General features: G+C 25.6%; 1 protein-coding gene across 15 annotated transcripts in view; it reads right to left on the bottom strand.

Annotated features, from left to right (window-relative positions):
• LOC117175996 (cAMP-specific 3',5'-cyclic phosphodiesterase) overlaps positions 1-26,052 on the bottom strand; it is an 873,036-nt gene that overhangs the window by 207,965 nt on the left and 639,019 nt on the right. The window contains exon 2 of one of the 15 annotated variants that reach the window (XM_033365932.1): positions 12,830-13,559. The exons of the other annotated variants lie outside the window; for them this stretch is intronic. Coding sequence (XP_033221823.1) covers positions 12,830-13,044 — 215 coding nt within the window. The 5' untranslated portion in view covers positions 13,045-13,559. The remainder of the gene's footprint in view (positions 1-12,829; positions 13,560-26,052) is intronic. 15 annotated transcript variants of the gene reach the window in all.

The following is a 26,052-nucleotide window of genomic DNA, read 5'->3' as shown; positions in this document are numbered from 1 at the left end:
GATAAAATTAATACAAATGCGTGGAAAATTTTACATGTAGTAATAAATGATGCAAAGAGATTATAAAACCATATTCCGGTAATAAACGCCGAGATGGGTGAACGCCTTTTCAATGTTTGACAGTAAAATAAATCGCGGATGAAAATATTGACACTTTATGAAAGCAAATAAAAAATAATAATGGTTATCTCAGAAAGCGATTACGAGTTTTTATGACCAAAATATCATAGTAGAATAGAACTTTTATAAACGTTGCAACCTAGGTAAATTATAATTTAACAATAAATTGTAATGATATTTTCAAGATATTTTATTTCTATTATAACAAAAATTTTTTTTCATCCCACTGAAAAAGGCAGGAAACTAGAATGAGTATTCATGAAAATAGGGGAATAATAAATAAATCAATAATTTTTAACAAAATAATGTAATCAAAATATTTAACTAAATATGAGTTAATTTAATTCAAGACGCAATAAATTAAATGGTTAAGAAAAAACTTAAATTAAAAAAAAAGGTTTTGTACCAAAATGTATGAATTTTTAACTAAAAAATCATTTATAATCCAGCTGTTGCATTTAAAATCAAATATTTATACTTTCAAGTAAAAAAGAACAGTTGTGAATGGAATTTTTTTCCTGAAAATTTGCATTTTTTTTTAAACAAAGATAAGTTTTTAACTAAAAATGGAATAGTTAAATTTTCAGTTGAAAAAAATTATTTCAAAACTAAAGAAAAATTTTACACTAATTGAATTAAACGGAAAGAAGATTACTTTCAACAAAATAGTTGTATCCTAAATCAAATAGTTGAATTTTCAAATAAAAAGAATAAATTTCTTTAAAAAAACTTGCTTTATTTTCTAATATTTTATTATTAAATTTACAGAAATTTTTTTCTAAATTTATTTGATTATATTTTCAAGATTTTCGCTATTCGTAAATAGCGACTTAGAAACCTTTTTTGATCAAAAATTCCACAATTTATTTAAAAGTGGAACTATTTAGTTAAAAAGTTATTTTTTTGTTGGTTTATCATTTTATGTAAAGAAACTTCTTATTTAAAAATTAAGTACTTTTTTGAATTTTGATCTTCTTCAGTTGTAAAATTCCGTTGAAAAATAAAATAATTGATTGAATATTTACGAAAATTTATGTATTTTCTTAAAAATTATTCTTTTTTTGGTAAAAATTAATATTTGCTTCTTTAAATGAATTTATCTCTCTGAAAATAGGGTTTTTTAAATTAATTTTTTAAATTAAAATATAAACTACATTTTTCGTCGAATTTTTTTTTTGACTTTCAATCTTTTTGACCTTTCTGATTGAAAATTCATGTATTTTGTTAAAAATTTGCCTTTTTAGTAGATGCATCATTTTATTAAAAATTTCATTTCTTTCGTTGAAAATCGAACAATTTACTCAAAAATTCTTTTTTTTCGTGGATATGTTTTTTTTTTTAACTAAAAATGGAGATATTTTGCTTTTGTTATAAAATTCATATATTTTTCAATCGAAAATTCACTTATTTTGTTGAAAAAACATATTGTTTAGACAATAATTCAATTATCGTGGTAGAAAATGCATATTTTTGTGTTGTAAATTTAACTTTTTTTTTAAATTTGGCTTTATGACTTCAAGCCAAAAATTGTTTGATAAGATTTTTTTTTCATTGTATATTAAGAATTTTTCTTCGTTGAAAAATTCAACTATTTTAGAAAATTATTAGTTTTGATTGAATTTATCAGTTTTTTAATTGAAGATTAAAATACTTTTTGGTGGAAATATCAAATATTAAACTTTTATTTTTAGAATTCATTTTTTTTGTATCGAAGGTACATCAGTTTGTTTCCAAATTGAACTACTTTGTTAAAATACCTTTTCATTCAACAAAAAAAATTTCCTTAAAAATATGGTATAATTCATAACCAAATATTTGATATTTTAACTAAAAAACATACGTTTTCAACTAAGAATAAAATAGTTAGAATTTCAGTTAAAACAATTACTCAAAAAAAAAAAAATTCCACCAGTTGCATTTAAAGAAATTAAAAAAAACTAGCTTAGTTTTCAACTAAAATAATGCAATGATCAACACAAAGAAAAACTATTTTTTTGACAAATAATTAAACTGAAAAGCAAAAATTACAGATTTTCCATAAAAAAGTTATATAAATTTGAAACAGAAAACATGACGCTTTAACAAAAAAAAACGTTTCAAATTTTTTGACGAAAAAGATAACTTTCTAACAAAATAGTTATGAATATTTAAAAAAACGTATTGTTTTTATGAATTTTTTACAGAAAATTTTTTTTTAACCAAATGATTCAATTATCAACCAAATAATTAAATGTTCAACCTAAGAGGTTTAATTTTCAGCCAAGTGGGTAAATTTTCAAAAAAATCAAGGTCAATCAAAAACAGTTGAATTTTCAACAAAATATTAAAAGTTTCAAATGAAAGAGATGAAACATTATTGAAAAAATAATAATGCACTTTGTAATCAAAAGTATTTAAAAAATTAACTTTCAACCAAAGAGGAAAAGAGAAGTTACTTGTAAACAGGGAAAAAGGGAATTATTTAAAAGATAAGATTAAAAAAGGAAAATAGGGTCTAATATATGGAACACAAGGCTGCGAATAGCTTCCTAACCTTTGGAATTTAATCAGCCGGGCCAAAACTTTTCCAATAGTTTCATATAACACAGAAAATAAACCCGAGTACGAATCCTCTAAATGTCAATCCAGCAGTTTGAAGTCAAGAATCCCAATTAAAAAAAAGTTTTCCTATTCAAACAAAAAAGAACATTGCTTCTGGTTTTTTTTATTTGAAAGGCAGCCTATAAGGTCCTCACTCAAAATTTTCAGAATTTTACAGCAGAGATTAAAAAATTCCTCAGAATTCAAATTTTTTAATTAAAAAAATATAGGAAGCAATTTTGAAATAAATTGGCAACAGTAATAAACAAATCCAATTTTCTATTTAAAAAAGTGAAAATCCTGCTTTTTAGCGAGAGAGCTGCCGAATCGATAAAAAAGAAATTTTAATAACAAATGTTATTGGGTTCTAAGATAATAGAGGAAGAATTTATTTTTCGCTCGAGGCGCACGTTTGTACGTGATAAAATAAAAAACTTTGGACAGTGAGAAAAAATTCGATTTTCAATTTAAAAAAAAACCACGAAGAATTTACTTTTAAGCCATTGAGTTGCTGAATCGAAACAACAAAAGCTTAATCGAAAAATATTATTCGGTTTAAAAAAAATGTAGGGGAAGTTATTTTTTGCTCGAGGCGTACGTTTGGACGTGATGAAATAAAATGTTTGGACAGCGATGAAAAATAACATTTTTAATTGAAAAAAAAATTAAAATCTTATTTCCAGCTAATGAGTTTCTAAATAAATATAATAAAAATTTAATTTAAAAAGTATTAATAATTAGATTTCGAGAAAATGGCGTGAGAATTTATTTTCCGCCCGAGACGCACGTTTGGACGTGATAAAATAAAACCTTTGGGCGGTGGAACAAGAATCCTATTTTTAATTTTAAAAACTAAATATTTAAATTTAAGGCATTGAGTTGCTGAATCGATAAAACAAAATTTGGATTAAAAATATTATTATGTCTCAAAAAAATGGAGGGAAAGTTATTTATTTGCTCGAGGCGTAAGTTTGGACGTGATAAAATAAAAACTTTTGATTGTGATTAACAATAGAATTTTCAATGTACAAAAATATGAAAATATAAGTTTTAGCTATTAAGTTGCTGAATTCATCAAATAAAAGTTTAATTAAAAAATATTATTAGATTTCGAGAAAATGGAGGTAGAATTTATTTTCAGCTCGGGGCGCACGTTTGGACGTGATCAAATAAAACCTTTTGAATGGTGATAAAAAGTCCAGTTTCCGATTTAAAAAACAAATAACAAAAAAACAGAGTATTCACTCTTTGGCAATAGAGTTTACGGATTGATGCAACACAATTTTAACATCATAGAGTAAAAAATTTGGATAGTGATACGAAGTCTAATGAAAAATTTAAGAAAAAACAGAGAATTTATTTTTTTGCTATTGAGTTTATCAATATTTATAATAAAAGTTTAATTGAGAACTCGAAAAAATGGAAGGAGAAGTTATTGTTTGTTCGAGGCGTACGCTTGGACGTGATAAAATAAAAAAATTTGTACAGTGATAAAACAGTCCAATTTTTAATTTAAAAAGAGACTAAAAATTCATTTTTCGGATAGTGAGTTGCTAAATCGATACAACAAAACTTGTATTAAAATATAATTAGGTCTCAGTAAAATGAAGGGGGAAGTTATTTCTCACTCGATGCGTACGTTTGGACGTGAAAAATAAGTTTGGACGTTGATAAAAAATTCTATTTTTATTTTTAAACAGCTAATAAATGTATTAGATTTTTTGATTTTTTAAGTTAATAATCTCATTTCCGAAATTTTGTGAATTTGTGGGTTAGACCCTTAGCTTTTAATTAAAACCAGGATGCATGCATAAACCGTTTCTGTAACAATTCATTATTCGATCGATATGCATTCTGTGGCTTGTTAACAGTAAATTGAAGTTGGGGCGTATCGTATCGGCCAAGTAAAATTTAATTGAAAATAGATAACAGGACAGGCAGTAAATAAATTGGAATATTCTTGGAAATTAGAACCTATTATTAATGGGCAACAAGTACTTTAGTGCCATAGTTGTATTACAAGTTCAAGAAAATATCAATTCCAAATGGATTTTTATATATTTTTTATTTAAAAAATTTAGCAGCAATTTATTATAATTTATTATTTCACTTTAACTGAAAGAAATTTGGAAAATTCAGAAAAAACGAGATTTTTTATCTCCATTCTAATAGAAAAGTGCTGTGAACAATATTTTTTTTTTAATAGAGAGATAAATTCTTCCAAATAAAATTATTGTAGCTACAAATGTAAATGCAAAAAGTTAATTTTGAACTTAACAGTCGAGTTAATAACCAAATATTAAAAATTTCAAACAAAAAACGAGTTTTTAATAAACACTAGAATTTTCTACCCGAAAAGTTTAATTTTCAAGAAAGATAAGGTTTCAACTTTAAAGAAAGTTGCCTTTGAATCGCGTAAGATAAATTTTCCGCAAGTATATTAATTTTAAATCCAGATTGATGAATTTTGAACCGCATAGTTGATATTTTAACTAAAAGGAAAAATGAAGCAAAAATAGAATTGTTCAATTTTTAGATAAAGAATTTAATTAAGAAGAAAATATTTTTCAGCAAAGCAGTTAAATTATTAAATAAAGAGAATAATTATTTGCTAAGAAGATAAATATTCTATCAAAAAGACAAATTTTCGACAAATACATGAATTATCAACAAAAATGATTAATTTTCGAATAAAAAAAAATTATCTACCAAGCAGTTGAATTTTCAGCCTATGAATATGATTTTTTTGATAAAAAATTTAATTTTCTACGAAACAGTTAAAATGTTTAAATAAATAGATTAATTTTTAACTATATAATTCGATTTTCAACTAAATACGTAAATTTCCAAGGTAAAAAGTTGATTTGCAACAAAATATTTGAATGTTCAACTAAAATAATGAATTTTTACCGAAAAAAGATTTTTATAGTGAAATTTTCAACCAAAAATAGAATGTTTAAATTTTCATTACAAAAATGTTTATTTTCAATCAAAAATTAAATGAGTTTTCAAACAAAATAATTAAATTTTCAACTCAGGAGTAAAATTCTTTTCTAGAAGAGAGTAATTCAGACAAAATATAATAGTAGATTTTTTAATTAAAAAGAATTAGCTTTCAACGAAAAAAAGTTAGATCTTTTTATTGGGTTCTATTAGTTCAGTTCGCATTAGCAAAATTAATTTTTTTAAAGCAAATTTTAATTAAGATAGTTAAATTTGTAACAAAAGAGATGAATTATCAACTGAATTGATGCGCCTTGAACAAAAATAAAATTTAAAAAAGTATTTCTACTTTCAACCACGAAGTTAAATTTTTAATGTACAAAATTAATTTTTTACACGAAATAACTCATTTTTAACATAATACATGAATTTTCAACCAAATAGATCAATTTTAATTGAAAAAGATAAAGTTACAATAAAAAATTAAATAGTTAAAGGGTCAATAAAAATAATTAACATTAAACAAAAAAATAGAAAAATGTCCAACAAAGTATTCAGTTGAATTTCACACAAAAAAAGTTCGGTTTTCAAGCAAAAAGATTTATTTTACACCTAAAAGGTAAATTTTCAAGCAAAAAAAAAATATTCGAAAAAAACATAAATTTTTAACTAGATAGCTAATTGTCAATTAAAAAAAGATAAATTTACAATCAACAACGTAATATTAGAAAAACGAATTTTCAACCAATTATCAAACAAAGTGCATATTTAGTTTCCACTTAAAAATATAAATTTCTAAAAAAATTCAAGTTAGAATTTTAGCTTAAGAACTTAATTCCGAACCAAAAAGACAATTTTTTAGCAAAAACAGACATTTTCAAGAAAATTGCAAAACTTACTATTAATAGTTGAATTTTTTAACAAAATAATAATTTTTCCACATAATACATGAATTTTTAACTAAAAGATATTATTACAATCTCATCAGAGAAGGTATTAGTTTTTTGTAAAATTAGACCCCCCCCCCATTTTTTGTCAAAGGTAAACGTTTTGAGACCCCTGAATAAAAACGGGAGATTAAAATTTTTATTAAAAAAAATGTAACTTGAATTACTTAAATCACTTCGAATTATCCTGATTACATGTGGATACTGGCGGACTATATGTGGATTACGCTGGATTACAAATAAATTACGTAACTTAATCCAAATACCTTGATTACAATAGGATTAATTCTGGATTACGCCGAATTAGAATTTATTAGCCTATATTATAATTGGAGTAAAAATGGATTACTATGAATTACTTCAATTACGCCAAATTACAAGTGGATTCTACTGGATTACAACGGGATTAGACTATCTTATAACTGGATTAAAAGTGGATTACTTCAGTTTACAAGTAAGTTACTCCAAATTACTTGAATTGCGCCGGATTACAAGTAGATTACACCAGAATATAACTGGATTACTCTATATAAAAGTGAATTACTCCGAATTACTTGAATTACTCCGAATTACAAATAGATTACTTCGGAGTATCTGAATTACTCTGGATTACAAATTAGTGACTAGAATTACCTAATACACTTCGAATTTTTATTATTACAAGTGGATAAAGCTGGATTGTATGTAGATTACGCTGGATTACAAATTGATTACAAAAATTACTCCATCAAAACCTAGCTTAAAAGTGGATTGCTTTGGATTACCTCTGATTAGATATCGATTACTTTATATTATATATGGATTACAAGTAGATTACTCCGAATTACTTAAATTACAGCGGATTACAATTTGATTATATCGGCTTAAAATTGGATTACCCTAGATTAGAAGTAAATTATAACTGGATTAATGTGGATTTCGAGTGGATTACATCAGATTACATATCAATCACTTTGGATCAAAAGTGAATTACTCTGAATTGCTTGAATTACTGCGGATTACCTTCAAATTACTCCAGATTACACTCGATTTCTGATAAAGCTTTATTTGTTTAAAAACTGGTTTAAAATATCTAATTATCAGTGAAAAGTAAACTCTTATCCAGTTATTGCTTATGGGGTTTTTCACCTTATAAAAAAGGCAAGTCACATATACTTATAATTTATTATTTCATTTCAATTATAATGTCAGTGATTACGTTATAGAATTTTTGAAAAATAATGGCCATGACAAAGAGCTTATTGAGCTCTGACGAGGGATTTATCCCTCCAGTCATTAATTAATCCAATCTAAAATCAAGCTTCAATGTATCATATGTGGATTGACCCCATATTTTTCCCCTTTGACATAACAAGCTAATATCTTATTTTTAAAAAAGTGGTACTGGAAATTTTAACAAGTTGTGAATTAAGTGCCACTATAAGTTTTTCTAAACGAGGTACACTGAATAATTGATAATAATCAAATTTTTAGCAGACGATGGAAATATTCTACCTAATTTCGAATTTCAAACTTCCAAAATATTTTTTTAATAGAAAAAGAAACATTATGGGGTGAAGCTTTTTTCAATAAACTTCACTCTCGGAGTGAAAGTTCTTTAGAATATTTACAATTTGTATTAAAAAAAAATAATTTAACATTTCTGTGATTTGTTTGTATTGGTTCGAATTGTCCAGAATTATCTGAATTCTCTGAATTAATTGAAGAAGTTCAATTTCCTATATTCTTAAATTTGGTGATTCTCTGAATTCCTGAAAATCCCTGAATTCATTTCATTTTCTCAAACCTGATTTTCTCACATTTTCTAAACTCAAAATAATATCGTAAAATCCTGAAATTCCTTGAATTTTCTAAATTCCTCAAATGCTCCGAATTCCTTGAATTCTTTGACTTTCACGAAATCCTTAATTCCTTTGTTATTTCGAATTCGCTGAATTCTGAAAAATCTGAGAATTCTCTGAAATCCTTGAATATTTCAAATTCTTTGATTTGTTTAATTCTCTAAATGCTCTAAAATCCCTCAAATTCTCTAGATTCTATGAATACTCTGATTTTCATGAAGTCCTTCATTTCTTGAATATTCGTAATTCCCTAAGTTCCTAAAAGTATCAGAATTATCTATAATTCTTGAATATTCTGAAATCTCTAAAAGTTTTTAATTCTCTAAATGCTCTGAAGCCCCTGAAATTCTCTGGATTCTCTTAAATCCTTCAATATTATGAACTCTTTGAATTTTCATAATGCTTTGAATTCCCTAAAATCCCTTAAAGCTCTGAAATTCCTAAAAATCTTTACATTACTTTTCAACTCCTTAAGCTTTATGAATTCCTGAAAATCTCGGAAACCCTTGATTTCTTCAAATTCCCTAAACACCATGAAACTTCTGAATTTGCTGAATTCTTCTACTATTTCGGATTCCCTGAATTCTCAGCATTCCTGAAAATCTCAGAATTTTCTGAAATTACGGAATATGTTAAATTTCTGAAACACCTTTTATTCTTTTCATTTATATAATTTACAAATGATCTGAAAATCTAAAAAAATCTTCGAAGTCCCTGACATCCCTGGATTCCTTAAATTCTAAGAAAACTAGTTAAAATCTATGAAATCATTGGTTTCTTTGAATAGCCTAACATCCTTGAAAATTTTCAATTGCCTGAATTCTTTTATTATTCGAAATTCCTGGAATTCTTTGAATTCCTAAAAATCTCAGAATTCCCTGAAATAATTAAATATTCCTAATTCCTGAAATCCAAAAAAATCACTGAAATCCTTGATTTCTCTGATTTGACTAAAATCCTTGAAAATTCTGAATTTCCTGAATTTTTTTAATATTTAGAAATCCTTGAATTCTCGAAATTCCCTAAATTTCGAGAATTATTTTAAATCATTTAATATTATGAATTCCTTGGATTTGCAGAATTCCTTTAATTTCTTAAATTCCCTAAATTCTCTGAAATTCCTCCAAATCTCTGAATTCCCTGAAATTCTTGAATTCCTTGAACTCTAAGAAATTCTGAACATATTTAAAATCCTTGATTTCGTTGAATAAACTAAAATCCTTAAAAATCTGAATTCTTCGAATATCCGGAATTCCATGAATAGCTGAGATTCTCAGAATTCTTCGAATTATTCAAAATAGTTTAAGATTATGAATTTCTTGAATTTTCAAAAAGTCTTGGCTTCCCCGAATTCCCTAAGCGCTCTAAAATTGTCTCGAACTCCCTAAAATCTTTGAATTTTCGGAATATCTGAAATTCTCTGAATTACTTGAAATCCTTGAATTCGATGAATTCCTGGAATATTCGAAATTCCCTGAATTCTCGGAAATGCCCAAAATGCTATGAAATTCGCTGAATTTTCTGAAATCTGTAAATTTCCTGAATTCCTTCAATTTCTTTAATTTCTTTAATTCGCTGAATTTTTAAAAATCTACAAATTCTTAAAACTTTCTCCATACCTAGAGATCTCTGAGTTCTTTACATTTTAAAAATTCTCTGAAATCCTTAATATTTGGAATTCGCTAAATTAATCGAAAATCAATATTAATATTAATTCTTCTGAATTTCTTAGGATTTTTTGCATCATTTTGAAGTACATGAAAATTAGGGAATTTTCAGAATTGACGAAATTCTACAAAAACAAGGAATTAGGCGAATTCAAGGAATTACGCGAATTTTAGGAATTGAAATGATTGAGGAAATTTCAAGTATTCAAGGAATTATGATGATTTCCCGGTTTCTGGGAATTTAGACAATTCAGAGAATTTAGAAGAATTCAGATATTTAAGGGAATTCCGAAAAATTCAGGGTATTTATAAGGTTTCAAGGAATTCCGAGGAATTTAGAAGATTTCCAGGAAGATGAGGGGATATACTACAGTGAAACGTGACCAATTACGTGGATCATATTCGCCGGCTTTATAATTTGAAAAATTTAAATAATGTGTGTAAATAAAAAAAAACAATGTCTATGTATAAGAAATTTTCCATAACTTTCCCGTAATTCTAACCCCTTTTCCAGCTTGTTCAGTGCAACCGTTGAGGAATATTACGTAAACATAGACAGTTCCTTTTAAAAATGGTTCAAAATATATCAAGGAAGTTCTTCTGGCCTATTTGAATTTTCATTTTGTTGAAATAGTGCTATTATATTTATTTTAAATCTGGAATGTAACTGAGAACAGGGCTTTAGAGCCCTAGCTAAAAAAACTCAAATGGACCAGAAAAACTAGGGGCCGCACTTATATTACGTAACGGATAAAAAATTCAAATTTTCAGATTTATTAATTTATTTTGAACAAAAAATGTCTTTTACACGGTAAAAGATGCATTTTTAATAGAATGCTTAAATTATCCCAAAATAACTAAATTTTTAACATACTAGTTAAAATTTTAACCTAAAAAGATAAATTTCCAACCAAAAAGTGTCGTACTTTATATTTCAATAAAAAAAGATGATATTTATAAAAAAAATATAAACCAAAATGACAAGAAATTTTAACATATAGAGATTTTTCTCTGGAAAAAGAAATAAGGAGAATTTTGAACAAAAAAGATCAATATTAAAAAAATGGAAAAGTTATATTTTCAGTCAAAAATTAAATGTAAACCAAAAAAGGCTTTTTCATCAAACAGTTAAATTTTCAACCATAAACATAAGCTTTTAATCAAAAAATTAATTTAAAAGAATGTAGTTTATCTTTTATCCAAGTAGTTGAATTTTCAATTAAGAAAGATTAATTTCCAACAAAATAGTTGAACTTTTAACTAAAGAAATGAATTTTCAACTAAAAATGTAAATTTAAAAAAAAAACATTACTTCTCAGTAAAGTGATTCAAAAAAATCTTTCAAACAAAATAGTTAAATTAGCAACTAAGGAATAATAATTTTTAAACAAAAAGGTGAATTTTCATAAAGAAAATAAAATTTCTATATAACTAAAACAGATGAATTTTCAAAAAAAATAGTTGAATTTTAATCCAAAAAAGATTGCAGTTGACTTTTCAAGATCAAAATATGAATTTTGTAACAAATGATAAGTTTCTATGTAAAAATGTAATTTTTAATCCAAAGCGATGAATTTATTAAAAACATAAAACTTTTCTTTCAAAGTTTAACTTTCATTCAGAAAAAATTTCACTTCATTTTTAAGGAAGAAAGTATAAAATTTAAATACAAAGTAAATTTTGTAGAATATAACTTAATTTGAAATAAAACAATAGAATTTCAAACTAAACAGTGACATTTTTTTAATGAAATATGAAATTTCTTCTAAAACAAATGGATTAAAAAAAACTTTAAAAAATAGTAGAATTTTCATGAAAAAGAAGATTCCAGTTCATGGTCCAACACCCAAATAAGAATTGTGAACAATAAGTTAATTTTCTGCTAAATTGTCAAATTTTTAGTCTAAAATTAGAGCTTTTTAACAAGATTGTTAATTTTTCAGCCAGTAGTTGCATTTTTATACAAGAAAAATTAAAATTCTACTAAGAAAGATGCATTTCGAAATCAAAAAGACAAATTTTCATGAAAAGAGTTGAATTTCCATAAAAAAATATTTTAATTGACTTTTCAACGCAAAAATACGTATTTTAAACAAAAAATAAATTTTCTAGAGAACAGTTTAATGTTCAGATAAATAATTGCACTTTTATCCAAAAAGCTGCAATATTTCTACTAAAAATACGAACTTTTAATTTTAAAAAATAAAAGAGTTTTCATCCAAAAAAGATCTGATTCGACTTATCAGCAACAAAATATAATACATTTTTACAAAACAGTTGAATTTTCTAGTTTTTAATTAAATTTTTTTTTTTTAATTCTGAATTTGAATTTATAAGGAAGTTGTTAAATTTGCAAAGAAATACTACAATTTTAACTAAAACGATGACCTTGAGAAGAAAGTTTTTGCGAATTCGCAAAAATTACGTACAGGAGTGAAAAACCCCCTAGCGTAACAAACCATAACAAATTTTCTCGACCCTTGAACTGTTATGTAACTCAAGAACGATCCCCTATACTCCAGAGAGTTTTTTTCTAAAGTTTATGACACCTCCCCCCTAATTCGCTTATCAGATTTCGGTTCAACCTGCCGTAGAAGATTTAATAAAAATTAATGCAGTAAAGTTATACAACCTCATGCGGAATAATCTCCACTGACCCATTAAAACTACTATTAAATTTTCCAGACTCTGATAAGACTGAACTTGATCATAGCAAAGAAGAACAACTTACAAGTCTCTCCTTTGAACGGATTCGAAATCTTGCTCCCAGAAGACGGGTCTTCTTTGGGGTCGAACCCTGAGGGCGGAGGTTGACAAAGTCCTCGGGAGGCAACCGCCTGTAGATAATCCTGCCCCCAGGGAGGGCGAACTCATTCCGCCCCCACCTCTCTTCAATCCACCTGTAGAAGCCATCAGCTCCGACAGGCCTCCACTGGATCCAGACATCCTCAGTCTGGAGGTCCTGTCAAAGAAACTTTCGTCTTTGCATCCTCCTTGGCGTGCTTCCAACGTTTCCGCCGGAAGCACCAGATCGACCGGAAACCTTTCCAGGACACTAACGCACCACCCTTAATCGCTTCCTTCTAGCATATTGTCTGCACAATGAGTGACTAAGTCCAGACAAAGAGCCCTGCTGATGTGATGTCCTCGAGGTTCTTCCGAATCGATTGTTGCTCTTTGTTTCTACATCAGGGTCAAGGCTTTCTTCTTTTTCTTCGCGCACTCAATGTCCACTCACGTGATCGAAAGCTCCAAGCATCCGAAGAAGGTTGCCCTTGACGGTAGACGAATTTTTTTGCATATTCATTCAATTAGTTCATTTCTGAAGAAATCTGAGCGTCTTTCGGGGTTTTGATTACTGCCAATCAAGTGACATTTTTTATTTTTACTTATGACGAAAGAACTCCTGTGATGTGAGATCAAAGTTTGAAGGAAGAAGTTGACAACTCGAATGTATAGTCCTGATTGGGCAAATTTATTTTTGAAGCGAATGTCTTACGAAATCAGTTTTATAGGGTGGCTACACAGTACATCCTCGAGATTTTATTTATCTGAAGTTGGATAAAAAAGCGGTAAACAATTGAAAACTACAATTATTCTATGGAAAATAATTTTTATCACGAGACGGAAAAAAATTATCCGTCGGATAATTGTAGTAGTCAATTGTTTGAAATTTTTTGTCCAACTTCAGGTTAATAATATCTCGGGGATTTTCCAGACTTACTTTTGAAAAAATTCTATTCAGATTTTTACAGGGCTGCTACCAAATCCTAACTTCGAAATTCCCTGAACTTCTCGAATTTTTCCTTGACTAATTATTCTTTTTTTACCTGTATTTATTTTTATTTTTGGTAAAAAAAAAACAACCTAGGGGATAAATAATGTTGATATGAATACAGAATTTTATAAATTTCAACTTTCGTTCATCAAAATTTCCCTGACTCTTTCAGGTTTTCCCTGACATTCTTTGAACTGTAGCAACTTTGTTCTTAAAAAATCAAGTCAATTTTAATCGATTTTAACATATTGTACTGATCGCATACTAATCTACCATAATTTTTTTCACAATTAATAATTAATGCAAACCCTTGTGAAAAAATATTATTAAGAAACTGCAAAATTCTATAAAAGTTCTACTCAGAAAAAATATTGTTTAAATCGAAGGAAATTATTCATTGGTTTTCAGGTCTACCAGATCTTGTAGCATCCCTAGTTTTTAATTATTAAATGACTCACATTTTATCAGAATGGATACATTTTTATTGTCGCATGAATATTATTCAACGTATGGAAATTATTAAACTCTTTGTTGTAAACAAATTGTCAAAGGTGACTGAATTATTCATTAAATATAAAATAATAAAAATAAATAATTAAGATTTATTAATTTGCTACTGGTACTGCAATACTTTTTCAAAATAAGTCTCTTAAAAATTTTTTTTGAGTCAGTTTGTGGTCGTTCTCAATATTTAAATATTGATATGTTCATATGTTATCGAGGGATTTTTCGCAATACTATAATTACACTTATCCTGAATTCCTTTAAATTCTTTTGAATTTTTTTGAATTCCTAAAAAATGTTCTAGGCCTTTAACTGACAAAAAACTGCTATTGAATCAAAAGTACCCTAAATCTGGAATAACCGGAACACGATGTGGAACTTGGGACACTCAGAATTTAATATTTTTGTGTTTTTCTTCTGAATAAAAGTCCAAAAGATTTTTCAATATTTATGATATTTTTCCATTCAGTAATACAGAATAGTGTTTTTTTTTTGTTTTTTCAAAAGGTTTCAAGAAAATCAAATTTTTTTAAGATTTCTGGAAACAAAATTGATGACTTTTGATTTTACAACAGTTATTTTAAGAGAATATTTAAAAATACTCTAAAATATTCTAAAAGATTTTAGAAATCATTACAAAAGAATCTGTATGATTTGAAGACAATTTTTTTAATTAGAAGAATTAAAAAAAAATTGTAGGAAAAATTTATCAGAATATTTAAAATGATTCTTTATTTTTAGAAGAATAATTCTAAGAAGACATTTTAAAAAATTATCAAACATTATAAAATATTTTCAAAATTGAGGAAAATGAATCCGGAAGATTTTGAAACAATTTTAGGAATAATTCGAGTCACTTTAAAAAATATTTATGAAATATTCTTCAATTTTTTCCAAGCATCAAAAAGTCATAAATATCTTTTAGACTACTTTTTCCTAAGGTTTTCAAAAATCCTCTGAAATAAAAAAAAAAATGTCTTAGAAATTTTTTTGATTTTTCTCGTGAAACCTAAAGAAATAATATTGATGAAACATTAAATTAAATAAGCGAAGTTAAATAAAAAATAGTCGCTAGAAATTTTTATTTTGTATTAAAAATTATTTTTCGCTTCATAATTAATTCGCTCACATTTTTTCTCGACTCTACAATATTTTTTCGTTGCAAATTCATATATTTTTTTTATTATTAGTGTATTTGGATTGAAAATTCATCTCTTTTACTGGCAGATGCATTTCTTCATTAAAATTCCAAATCTTCGTTTTAAAATTAAATTTATTTTTGGTTGATGATTTAAACATTTTGTTGAAAATTCATCTTTTATCAGGAATTTAAACCTTTTTTATTTAAAATGTTGAAAAAATATATTTTTTTAATTATCAACTGTAATATCGTTATTAAAAAATTTAATTACTTGCTTAAAAGATAAAAACCTCGTTAAAAATGCACTTGTTTGGCTGAAGATTCATTACTTTAGTTCAAACTTTTTCTCTGGTTGAAAATATAACTTTGTTAAAAGTTTTTCTTTTTTGGCAGAAAATTAATTATCTTGGCTGAAAATTGATCTTTTTGGTAAAAATTTTTGCTTTTTGTTAAAAAATTCATATGTAAAAAATGTAATTTATTTTTTTAGGAAAATCGTCTCTTCAGAAAAATATTTAAAGTTTTTTTTGTTGGATAAAAAATCACCTTGTTAAAAATTAATCTTTTTGTTTGAGATTTAATTTATTTTGTTGAAGATGGTCTTTTGGAATAAATTCAACTGTTTTTTATTCAAAATGAAATTTTTTTAGTATTTTTTCAAGATTTTTAGAAATATCATTTTCATATAAGATTAAAAGCAAACATTAAAAATAAATTATTATTTGCAATTTTTATTTTGCATTTGAAATATCAAGATCTAATTATAATTCCTTTCTGATATTATAGATTTAAATAAATCAGCGTTACTAGCATTTCTTTAAAAAAATACAGGAGTTTTTCCCGGTTTTTTTTAAATAAAAAAATTTCAGTTTAAAAGAAACAGTTGCGTTTTCGACAAAAACGAACGATATTTAAGAAAATACTTAAATTTTCAACAAAATAGTTAATTTTTTTTCAAATACTGAAATATCCTAACTGCAAAGATAAGTTTTAAAATATTGAAAATATTGAACTTCAATTTTTTATTGATTTTCATTTGATTAAATATAAAAATATTAAACTTCATCTTAAAATATTGTCTTTTTAACACCATAAGTTAAATTTTCGAAAAATATTTATATTTTCAATAACATAATTGATTTTTTAAACAAAATGGTTGAATTTGCAATAAACGTAAATGAATTCTCAAATAAGCAGTTAGATTTTAAAGTAAAAATATACATTTTTGCAGACAAAAATTCCACAAAACAATTAATTTTTCAAGAAAAGGGATGAATTTTTTAAAAAAGTGGTCATTTTTAACCAAAAAACTGCAGTTTCCACCAAAGAAGGAAAAAATATTGATTTTCTTCTAATAAAGTTCAGTTTTTAAATAAATAAGATAATTTTTGTACAAAAAATGCAAAAATTACATTTTTGGATGAAAAATTAATTTAAAATGTTCAAAAACGGATTTTGAAGAAAATAGTTCAATTTTTAGCTAAAAAAAGATGAAAAATAATTTAAACAAATTGGTTCAACTTTTACATTTGTAGTTTAAAAAGTCAATTTTTCAACAACAAAAAATGAGCTTTCAACAAAGTAGTTAAAGTATCAACTAACAAAATGAATTTTCAGTAAACTTGAAGAATCTCCCACTTGAATAGTTAAATTTGATATCAAAAAATGAATTTTCAACAAAACCAAAAGAATTTTAAAATAAAAAGATAAATCTTCAAAAAAAGCATACGCGAACTCTGTACAACTAGTTGTTAAAGTAAACGGATTTCTGACATTTTACTTTTTTAAGTTTAAATCATTATGTGTATTAGATAACAAAATGGACAAAATCAAACAAATATTTTTTCCTACAGAGAAAAACCCAACAGAAATGGTTTAAACGGCCCTGACTGTTTACGTTTGGATAACCCCGATTTGGGACCAAGGCCATTACATATTATTGGCGTTAAACCGAGGGTTTGGTGTATATTCATTTAAATTATAAAAGAATTATAAAAAAGGTGGATATCATGTTCTTTTGGACTGCATGAGAAATTTTCGATCATAGAAAAAGGTCAAGGATCCTCTTTTCCACTATCTCTTTGTAAGCCCCGCTTCCATATACCCTGCGAAATTCCGCAATATAAAATGAAAAAAACTAAAAAATTGGTCTCGATTGATTCTTGATTTTTTTTTAATGTACACATTTTTCAATTTAAAATGGCCTTCGAACAGCAGGGGTCATGTTGACCTTTCGTATACGCAAAACTGTACCTTTATTTCTAGGCCACCGCAAAATTCCAATTTAGAAATTTCCTGATTTTTCCTAGGATAATTTTTCATTTTTCCTGAACCCCTGATTCCTGATTCCAGATATTTAAAGAACAAAATTCTAATCTTTTAACATCTTTCATATAGAATCTTTTAAGAATGGAATTCAACAATTTTGGTTTAAAATTGTAGATTTTATATTTATTTTTTTTAGCGCTGCAACATTCTAATTTATTAAAAAAAGTTTTTTTTAATAAGAAAGATTTCAAATGAATCCAATTTATCAGACTTTAAAAGAATTCAAACTGAATACAAAAGAATTCAAATTAATTCAAAAACTTTTTATTTCAAAACTTTTATTGATTTTAGAAAAATTACTAAAATTGGAATGAATCTAGAGCAATACAAGAATTCCATGTGAGTTTAAAATACTTTAAGATTAATTAATCAAAAACTAAAAAAAAAATCCACTGAATTGAGTGAATTTAGAAGAATTCACGTAAACCCCAAAAAATTCCCAATAGTTCAAAAGAAGTTAAAATGATTCAGGGAAATTCTCTTTAAATCCTTAAAACTCTACAAGATCCTTATTTTTTGTTAATAAATTCTTTGAAATCCACTAAAACAATATAAAATCCTGTGAAACCCTATGAAATTTTATGATGTTTTCTGAAATCCTGAAAAGTTTATTAAAAATACTCTAAAATAATTAATTGCAAGATATTTTAAATTGAAATACATTCAAATATAACAAATTCTCGACAATCTTCTGAAATATCTTGAAACGATTCAAATCTTTTAAAAATTCCTTAGAATTTTTAAAAATACCTTAAAATATTTCAAATCACCTAAAATCAATTCTATATAAAGTCGATTTTAAATGACTTACATTTTTTTAAATCTTTTAAAAAGGACGTGGAGTCTTTAAAAAAACGTAAAAATTTTCGAAAATTTTGCTTAATCTTTTTAAATCCCTTACAATTTTTTAAGATGTTCAAACTTCTTTGGGATTAAAAAAAATGTAAAATAAAATACTCCAAATCCTTGGGAATCATTTGAAATCTTTTAAAATTCTTTGAAACGTTTTAATGTTCTTGAAAATGTCTTAGAATTTTTCAAAATACTCTTAAATATTTCAAATCCTGTAAAATCTGATTAATTTACTGAAATTCATTGAAAATTTATTAAAAGATATTTAAAACGCCAAAAAAATTTCAAATGTTTTGAAATGTTTCAAAATCCCTTAAATAATCTTAAAGCTCTTGAAAATGCATTCGAATTGGAAAAAAATGTAAGCTAAAATCCTTTAAATCGTTTTTGATCTTTTCAGCTACCATAAAACATTTCAATTTCTTCGAAATCTCATTAATTTTATAAAATCAATGAAAAATTCCTTGGAAAATTTTAAAAACTATAAAATATTTCAAATCTTTTGAAATCATATAAAGCCAAAACTTTTTAGAGTTTTTGAAAATGTCTCGGAATATTTTTAAATATCCTAAAATATTTTAAATCCTTTGAATTGCCATAAGTTGACTGAAATCGATTGAAGGTTCCTTGGTTTTTTGAAAAATATCTTTAAATATTTCGTATCCTTTAAAATTGTTTGAAATCCTCTGACTTTTGTTAAAGATTTCGACATTAATCGGAATTTTTTAAAATGCCCAAAAGTAGTTCAATCAAATTATTTTAAATTAAGTGAAATCTTTTGAAAAAACTTTAGAATCTTTTTAAAACTCTTTTACTGTTTCAAGTCTTTGAAAATCTTTTGAAATCCCTTTGAACTTTTTAAAGTTTCTGAAAATTCTTTGGAGTAAACCAAATTTTTTAATAAAACCCTCCAAGTCCTTTGGAATTTTTTGAAATCCAAGGAAACTTTTTGAAGCTTCTGCAAATGCCTTGGAATCTTTCAAATCTTTAGAAATTCCGTTAATGTACTAACAAAAATTCGAAAATTTCTTGGACTAAAAAAAATCACCTAAATTATTATAAATTCTTTGAAATGTTTTGAAATGTTTTAAAACTTTTTAAAGCTTTTGAAAATGCCTTGCAAAATTTTAGAATACCCTAATATATTTCAAATCGTTTAAAATCTGTTTATTTCACTGAAATTGGAAATTCCTTGGAATCTTTTTGAAAGCTACTAAAATATTACAAATCCTTTGAAATCCTATTAAATTCCATAAAATTTTTCAAATTTTTAAAAAAATAGTTGGAAGCTTTGAAAATACCAAAGTTTTGAAATCGTTCGAAATACTTTTAAATTAATTTTAAAAGTGAGTTCAGTGACTTTATCTTAAAGTTGAGACTAAAAATTTAGTGATTTTTACAATTTTGTTTAAGCATGACTTTTCACTGATTACCCCCGATTCAAACAAAAAAAAAATTTCTTGAATCAAAAAAAAACTGTTTTCTAGGAGATTCATGAAAACTTAGTTCAATCAGAAAAGAATTGGTTAATTCCATAAACCATTTGATTCACTTAACATTTTTTTGCGGAATCAACCAAATACTCCATTTACCAAATATTTGGTTAAATGAACAAAAAAATTTAGTAGGTCAACCAAATATTTTTTTGTCCGTATAAAAACCATATTCTATGGTAAAGCGAACAAACATTTTATTGATTCAACTAAATTGTTTTCTTAATGTACAAATAAATTTTGTACTCAAACTGTCCGTGGTAATAAATCAAACAATCTAAATGAAAACTTTTCAAACAATAAAATAATAAATTCTAATCCGCAGTTGTCGAAATCTCATTATGCATAAATTGAAAGCAGCTGAAACGTCGCGTCGTTTGTAGAAACACGTGACTGAATATACACTCTCATTTATTTTTAATCGGACTGGTAAATTGAATATTCAATTTTCACGTTTCATGAATCCTCATTGATACAAAGGAAGTAACAAGCTACGTAATTCGCGTTGCGAAGGCGTATGGCGCGTGGGATTGATACAGGCGGCGCGTGGGATTGGTCCAAACAGCGCTTGAGATCTGGAGCCAGTTATCGATTGATAATACATTGTTTATGTTCAAGTAGCAAAATGATAATAGAACACTGGATAATATCTCGTCAAAAGTGGAGAAAGACACATAATTTTTTATCTTATAAACATACAGAAGCGTGTAATTTTAATACAACGTTTATGAGGATGGATCTACTTCAAAGAGGCAAAATGTTGATGTGAATCATCTCTTTGAGAAAAAAAAAATACAAAGATAAAAACGCACATTCGAATTCAATTTTGATCAAATATCGAATGCGGCTGTTTAAATATAGAGAAAAATTCCAGTCATTAAATATTTTTCCTGGCTCTGTTTGTTAAGAGACTATCAGAAATTCAAGTAAAGTCTGGGAATTAGAAACTGATCAGGAGATTTTCAACAAAATGAAGATAAAATTAATTTAATTATTTTGTAGCAAATTTGTCTTGTTTGGTACAAATATAATTTTTTGGCTGAAAAATTCATAGGTTTGATAAAAAATTTAATTGTTTTGTTTAAAATTAATTTTATACAATTAAAAATGTTTTTAAATCAAAATTTAACTATCCTATTTTAAGACGAAAATCTACCTGTACGATTGGTAATTCAACTATTTTGGTAGCAATTCCATCTTTTTCGGTTGAAAATGTTTTTAGGTAAAAATTAAATTCTTTCGTGTTCGAAATATCAACTGTTACATTTTTTTTCGATTAATCTTCTTTGGTTGAATATTCAATCACTTAGTTCAAAGTGTAACTACTTTATTTAAAATTAATTTTTTTAATTGATGACTTACGCTTTAGTTCAAAAACCATTCTTTCTTGTTCAAAATTCAACTATTTTTTTACAAAATTTTTTAAAATCTGTTTCTTTACCGTTTTTTTTACTTTTTTTTCTATTCCATGTTTTCTTGAAAATTTATTTTCTCCAGAGAAAAATTCAAATATTTTGTTCGAAAATTACTGTACTTTAGTAAAAATTATTCTTTTTTTGGTACAAAATTATTCTTCTTTCTTAAAAATCGTTTTGTTTTTCTTTGAAAATTAATATCCTTGGTTAAAAATCATGTTTTTCATTGAAAATTAAATGTTTAAACAAAAAATTAACTGCTTTCAATACAAATTTAACTATTCCATTTTTTTAAATCTATCTTTTTATATAAAAATTTAATCTTTCTTAATGAAAATTTGACCATTATATTTTAAGGTAGAAATTTATTTGTTTTAGCTGCAATCTCAACAATTTGGTTTAAAATTAAGATTTTTCTGACTAAAAATTTAACCTTTATATTTTTGATTAAAAATGTATCTTTCCTTTATAGCATAAAATTCCTGAATTTTGCTGAAAATTTGTCTTTTTTAGTAGAAAATTAATCTTTTAGGTTGAAAATTTTAAGTTAAGAATTCGATTTTTTATTTGTTTGATAAAAATTAATTTTTTACTGTAAAATTTTACTATTCCATGTTATCTTGAACACTTATATTCTTCAATTGAAAATTTAACTATTTTTTCGAAAATTCCTTTATTTTAGTCAAAATTATTATTTGATGTTGAATATATTTTTTTTTCTTTAGAAATCAATATCCTTGGTTAAAAATTATTAGCTTTTTAATTATAAAATTAAATGTTGTTAATAAAAATTTTAAAAATGCAATTCTTGTCGAAAATATAACTTTTTTTATATAAATTTAATCTTCTCGTTTAAAGATTCATTATATTTTTAGTTGAAGATTTATCTGTTTAAGTTGCAATTACAGCCATTTTCTTTAAAATTAATTTTTCTGACTAAAAATTTAACTTTTCTATTTTTGATTGAAGCTTTATCTTTTTTAATTTAAAATTCCTGGATTTTGTTACAAAGTTGTCTTGTTTAGTAGAAAATTAAAGTTTTGAGTTGAAAATTCAACTGTTTGATTAAAAATAAAATTTTAAATTAAAATTCATTATTTTAGTTAGAAATTAATTTTTTTAGTTGAAACTAGAACTATTTTGTTGAAAATTTGTCTGTTTAGCGTTGAGAATTTTGTATTATTTTGGCAGAAAATTCATATTTTGCCTTTTTGATTTTAACTATTTCAATAAAATGTATATTTTCTGGTTAAAAACTAATTGTTTAAAAAAAGTTCGGTTTTACGTTTTTATAATTAAATTATTTTATGACAAATTTTTTGTTCTTAAGAATTAATTTTTATACTGAAAAATTGTACTATGCTATGTTTTCTTAAAATTTTATCTCCTCCCGTTGAAAATTTTACTTTTTTGTTCGAAAATTCCTCTCTTTTAGTAAAAATTATTCTTTTTTGGTACCTGCTTTTTTAAAATAAAAATTTAACGATTCCATTTTTGTCAAAAATCTATTTTTTTATAAAAATTGAATCTTTTCGCTTGAAAATTTATGCTTTCTTTTCTATTTTTGATAACAAATTTATCTTTTTTAATTTAAAATTCCTAGATTTTTTTGAAAATTTGTCTAGTTTAGTAGAAAATTAATCTTTTGGGATGAAAATTCAACTTTTTGATTAACGAAAAAAAATTTATTTGAAATGCATTATTTTAGTTACAAATTAATTTTTTTGGTAAAAAATGTAACTATTTGGTTAAAAATTGAACTATTTTGGGAAAAAATTCATATTTTGAATTTGTGATTTTAATTTTTTTACTAAAAATGTATGTTTTCAGGTAAAAAATGAATTGTTTTGAAAAAAATTCGTCTTTATGGTTTAAAAATGTTAAATTTATAATTATGTTTTTTACGATGACGGAAAAATCTTTTTCTTTGAAAATTCAACTGTTTTGCTAAAAATTATAGTCTGAAGAGAAATGACGAATATTTTAAAGGAAAATTTTTTTAAATTAACAATTTCCAAATTTTACAAAAAATTCCAGGAAGTTGGAAAAATTCGAGTCAGTTTATTAATTTTCCCCGCAATAAGTTTAAAATATTTTACTATTGCAAATCAGATAGCTTCTAAAGAAAAACTTTTAAAATGAAAAAATTTAATTTCTAGATTCACTCAGAGTCCAAAATAGCAAAAATTGAAATTTTCCTATCAACCCAGAATTTAAAATGTTTTTAAAAATTTCCTTTTGGTCCTAGGAATGTTTTAGCTCTTTCCAACATGTTATTAATTACTAAGTAAATATAAAGAAGCAGTACGAAAAAAATTCCTAGCATAAGGACATTAGAAATTTTCTCTCACCCCAAAAATTCAAAATTTTCTTAAATATTTCCAAGAGTCAGAATTTTCTCCCATTAGAAAATAAAGATTTTTTGAAAACATTCCCTGTTGACGGACTTTCGAATTTTTAAAGTTTTTGCAATAAAAACTTTTATAATTTCCTGAAATACTATAACTGAATACGAATTTCGAAAAGATAAAATGCAATTAAAAAATTCCATTTATGTTTCTAGTATATTTCAATTTTGAGTAAATTTTCTTCTCAAAGGCAAGATTGAAGTAGCAGGAAATAAAACAAACAAACTGGAGGAGACAATACATATTCGTGACCCAGATGGTCATTGGTAGTATTTGTAAGTGGACACAAGTGCTTTTCTGACCGAATCCAAGGACTGACGTCTTGACCTTTTCAGAGTTTAGAAACAATTGCTGATTTATCTCTTAAACAAAGTTGTACCATTATTGACATTCAATTTGTTCGTAAAATAATTGTGCATTGTAATTCCACGGATCGGACTTCTCTTCGATATCCCCACTACTGCCACACTAATTAATTCCTGTATATTTCCTCTCTTTCTCTCTACACTCTCTTACAAGGCAATATTCTCAAAACTCAAGATGATTCTTCAGAAAAAATTTTAAAGCTAATCCATCAAAGTTTTATTTCTGCCTTGTGTCCCCACTGCCACACACTGTTTTTTTAATACTCTATAGGTGGATTTCATATTTGTGAACTTTTCGTGAAATACATGAAGTCTATGTGAAATCTTTCTAAAAGCTTTGGAAGTGTTTTTCAAATATTTAAAATATTTAGTACTTTTTGTGACATTATTGATGGTTGCTTTAGTTTTTTGTCGATATAATGACGGTTTCTTGATCTACTATTCTAAACAAAAAATTATTATACTTTTTATCTGTGAAAAAAATTTCTTTCTAGCTCCGTTCGGATTCGAACCCAGGTCTACGGATTGCCAGTCTGGTGCTTGGAATTCTCGCAGAGCACCGGACCGGCAATCTGCAGGCCGGGGTTCGAATCCCAACGAATCTAGGGAGAATTTTTTTTCACTGCGGAAGACTGGATAAATTTACAGTATTTTTTATTAATTTTTGGTATTTTAACCAATCGGTCAAAATTCTAGAAAATATCGAGCTCACTAGTCCTATTTACTAAAAATAAAGCAATGTACAACAATTCGGCCCACTTTCAAAATTTCAGTGACACAGAATTTTATCTGAGCCATCAAGTAAAGTCAGTAAGTGGGCCAAGTACCAACTTATCCAAATGAAACTAATTAGGCTAGTTCTTGGCTTCTGGCTCCGCTAATAGGATCGTTATCTTAAAATTTAAATGTGCGGAAACCCCGAACTGGCCAAAACCTCTATTTCCACGGTAGATTCAGAAAAATATTTATTTTACTGTCTAACAAAAAAGAAGTTGAAAACCTGATTAGCTATTTATTAATTAAAGTTTTTTTATATCGTAAATTAAAATTTCTTGTTATTAAACCTATAAATGATTCGCGATAAATTAATATTGTTAAATTATCTAATAAATTATGGAAAATATTATACATATTTTATGTTCGCCCTTCTAGCTGAAAATTTGAATTAAAAAAAAAGTTTATAATAAATCATGAAGTTTAGATTTTAAAGGTTCATAATTTTTTAATAATTTAATTTTTTCAGCGCTGCACAAAGAAATGGTATTTAAAAAAACATTATAGTTGGAACTATTTTAAAACAATTTAGGTTTATATTAATGTTATTGCACAGGAAGTCTGTTATTTTTAACAAAAATCATTAGATTTCGTATGATTTACAATTCCGAACAATTTTTTGTATTTTTTTATTTATAATTCTGAGTACTTTACTGAGTTAATTAAAGTTATCAACTTTTTGGAAATGGTCCTAGTATTTTTGGTCAAAAAATAATATTGTTAATACAAACTTATTTGAATAAAAAAAATTTCGCAATATTTGAACAAAAGTGAAAGAATTTGATTGTACATATATTTTACAAAAAACATTAAATTAATTCTGAAGTTAAGGTAACAGATTTTATAAATATTATCCTTCCCTTTTTTATTTTATTTTAAGCAGATAATAGACACTA

The sequence above is a fragment of the Belonocnema kinseyi genome, chromosome 7, assembly GCF_010883055.1.
Source record: "Belonocnema kinseyi isolate 2016_QV_RU_SX_M_011 chromosome 7, B_treatae_v1, whole genome shotgun sequence".
NCBI classification, from domain to species: Eukaryota; Metazoa; Arthropoda; class Insecta; order Hymenoptera; family Cynipidae; genus Belonocnema; species Belonocnema kinseyi.
Note: the sequence above shows the minus strand (reverse complement) of the source record. Positions and strands in the feature narration are given on the sequence as shown.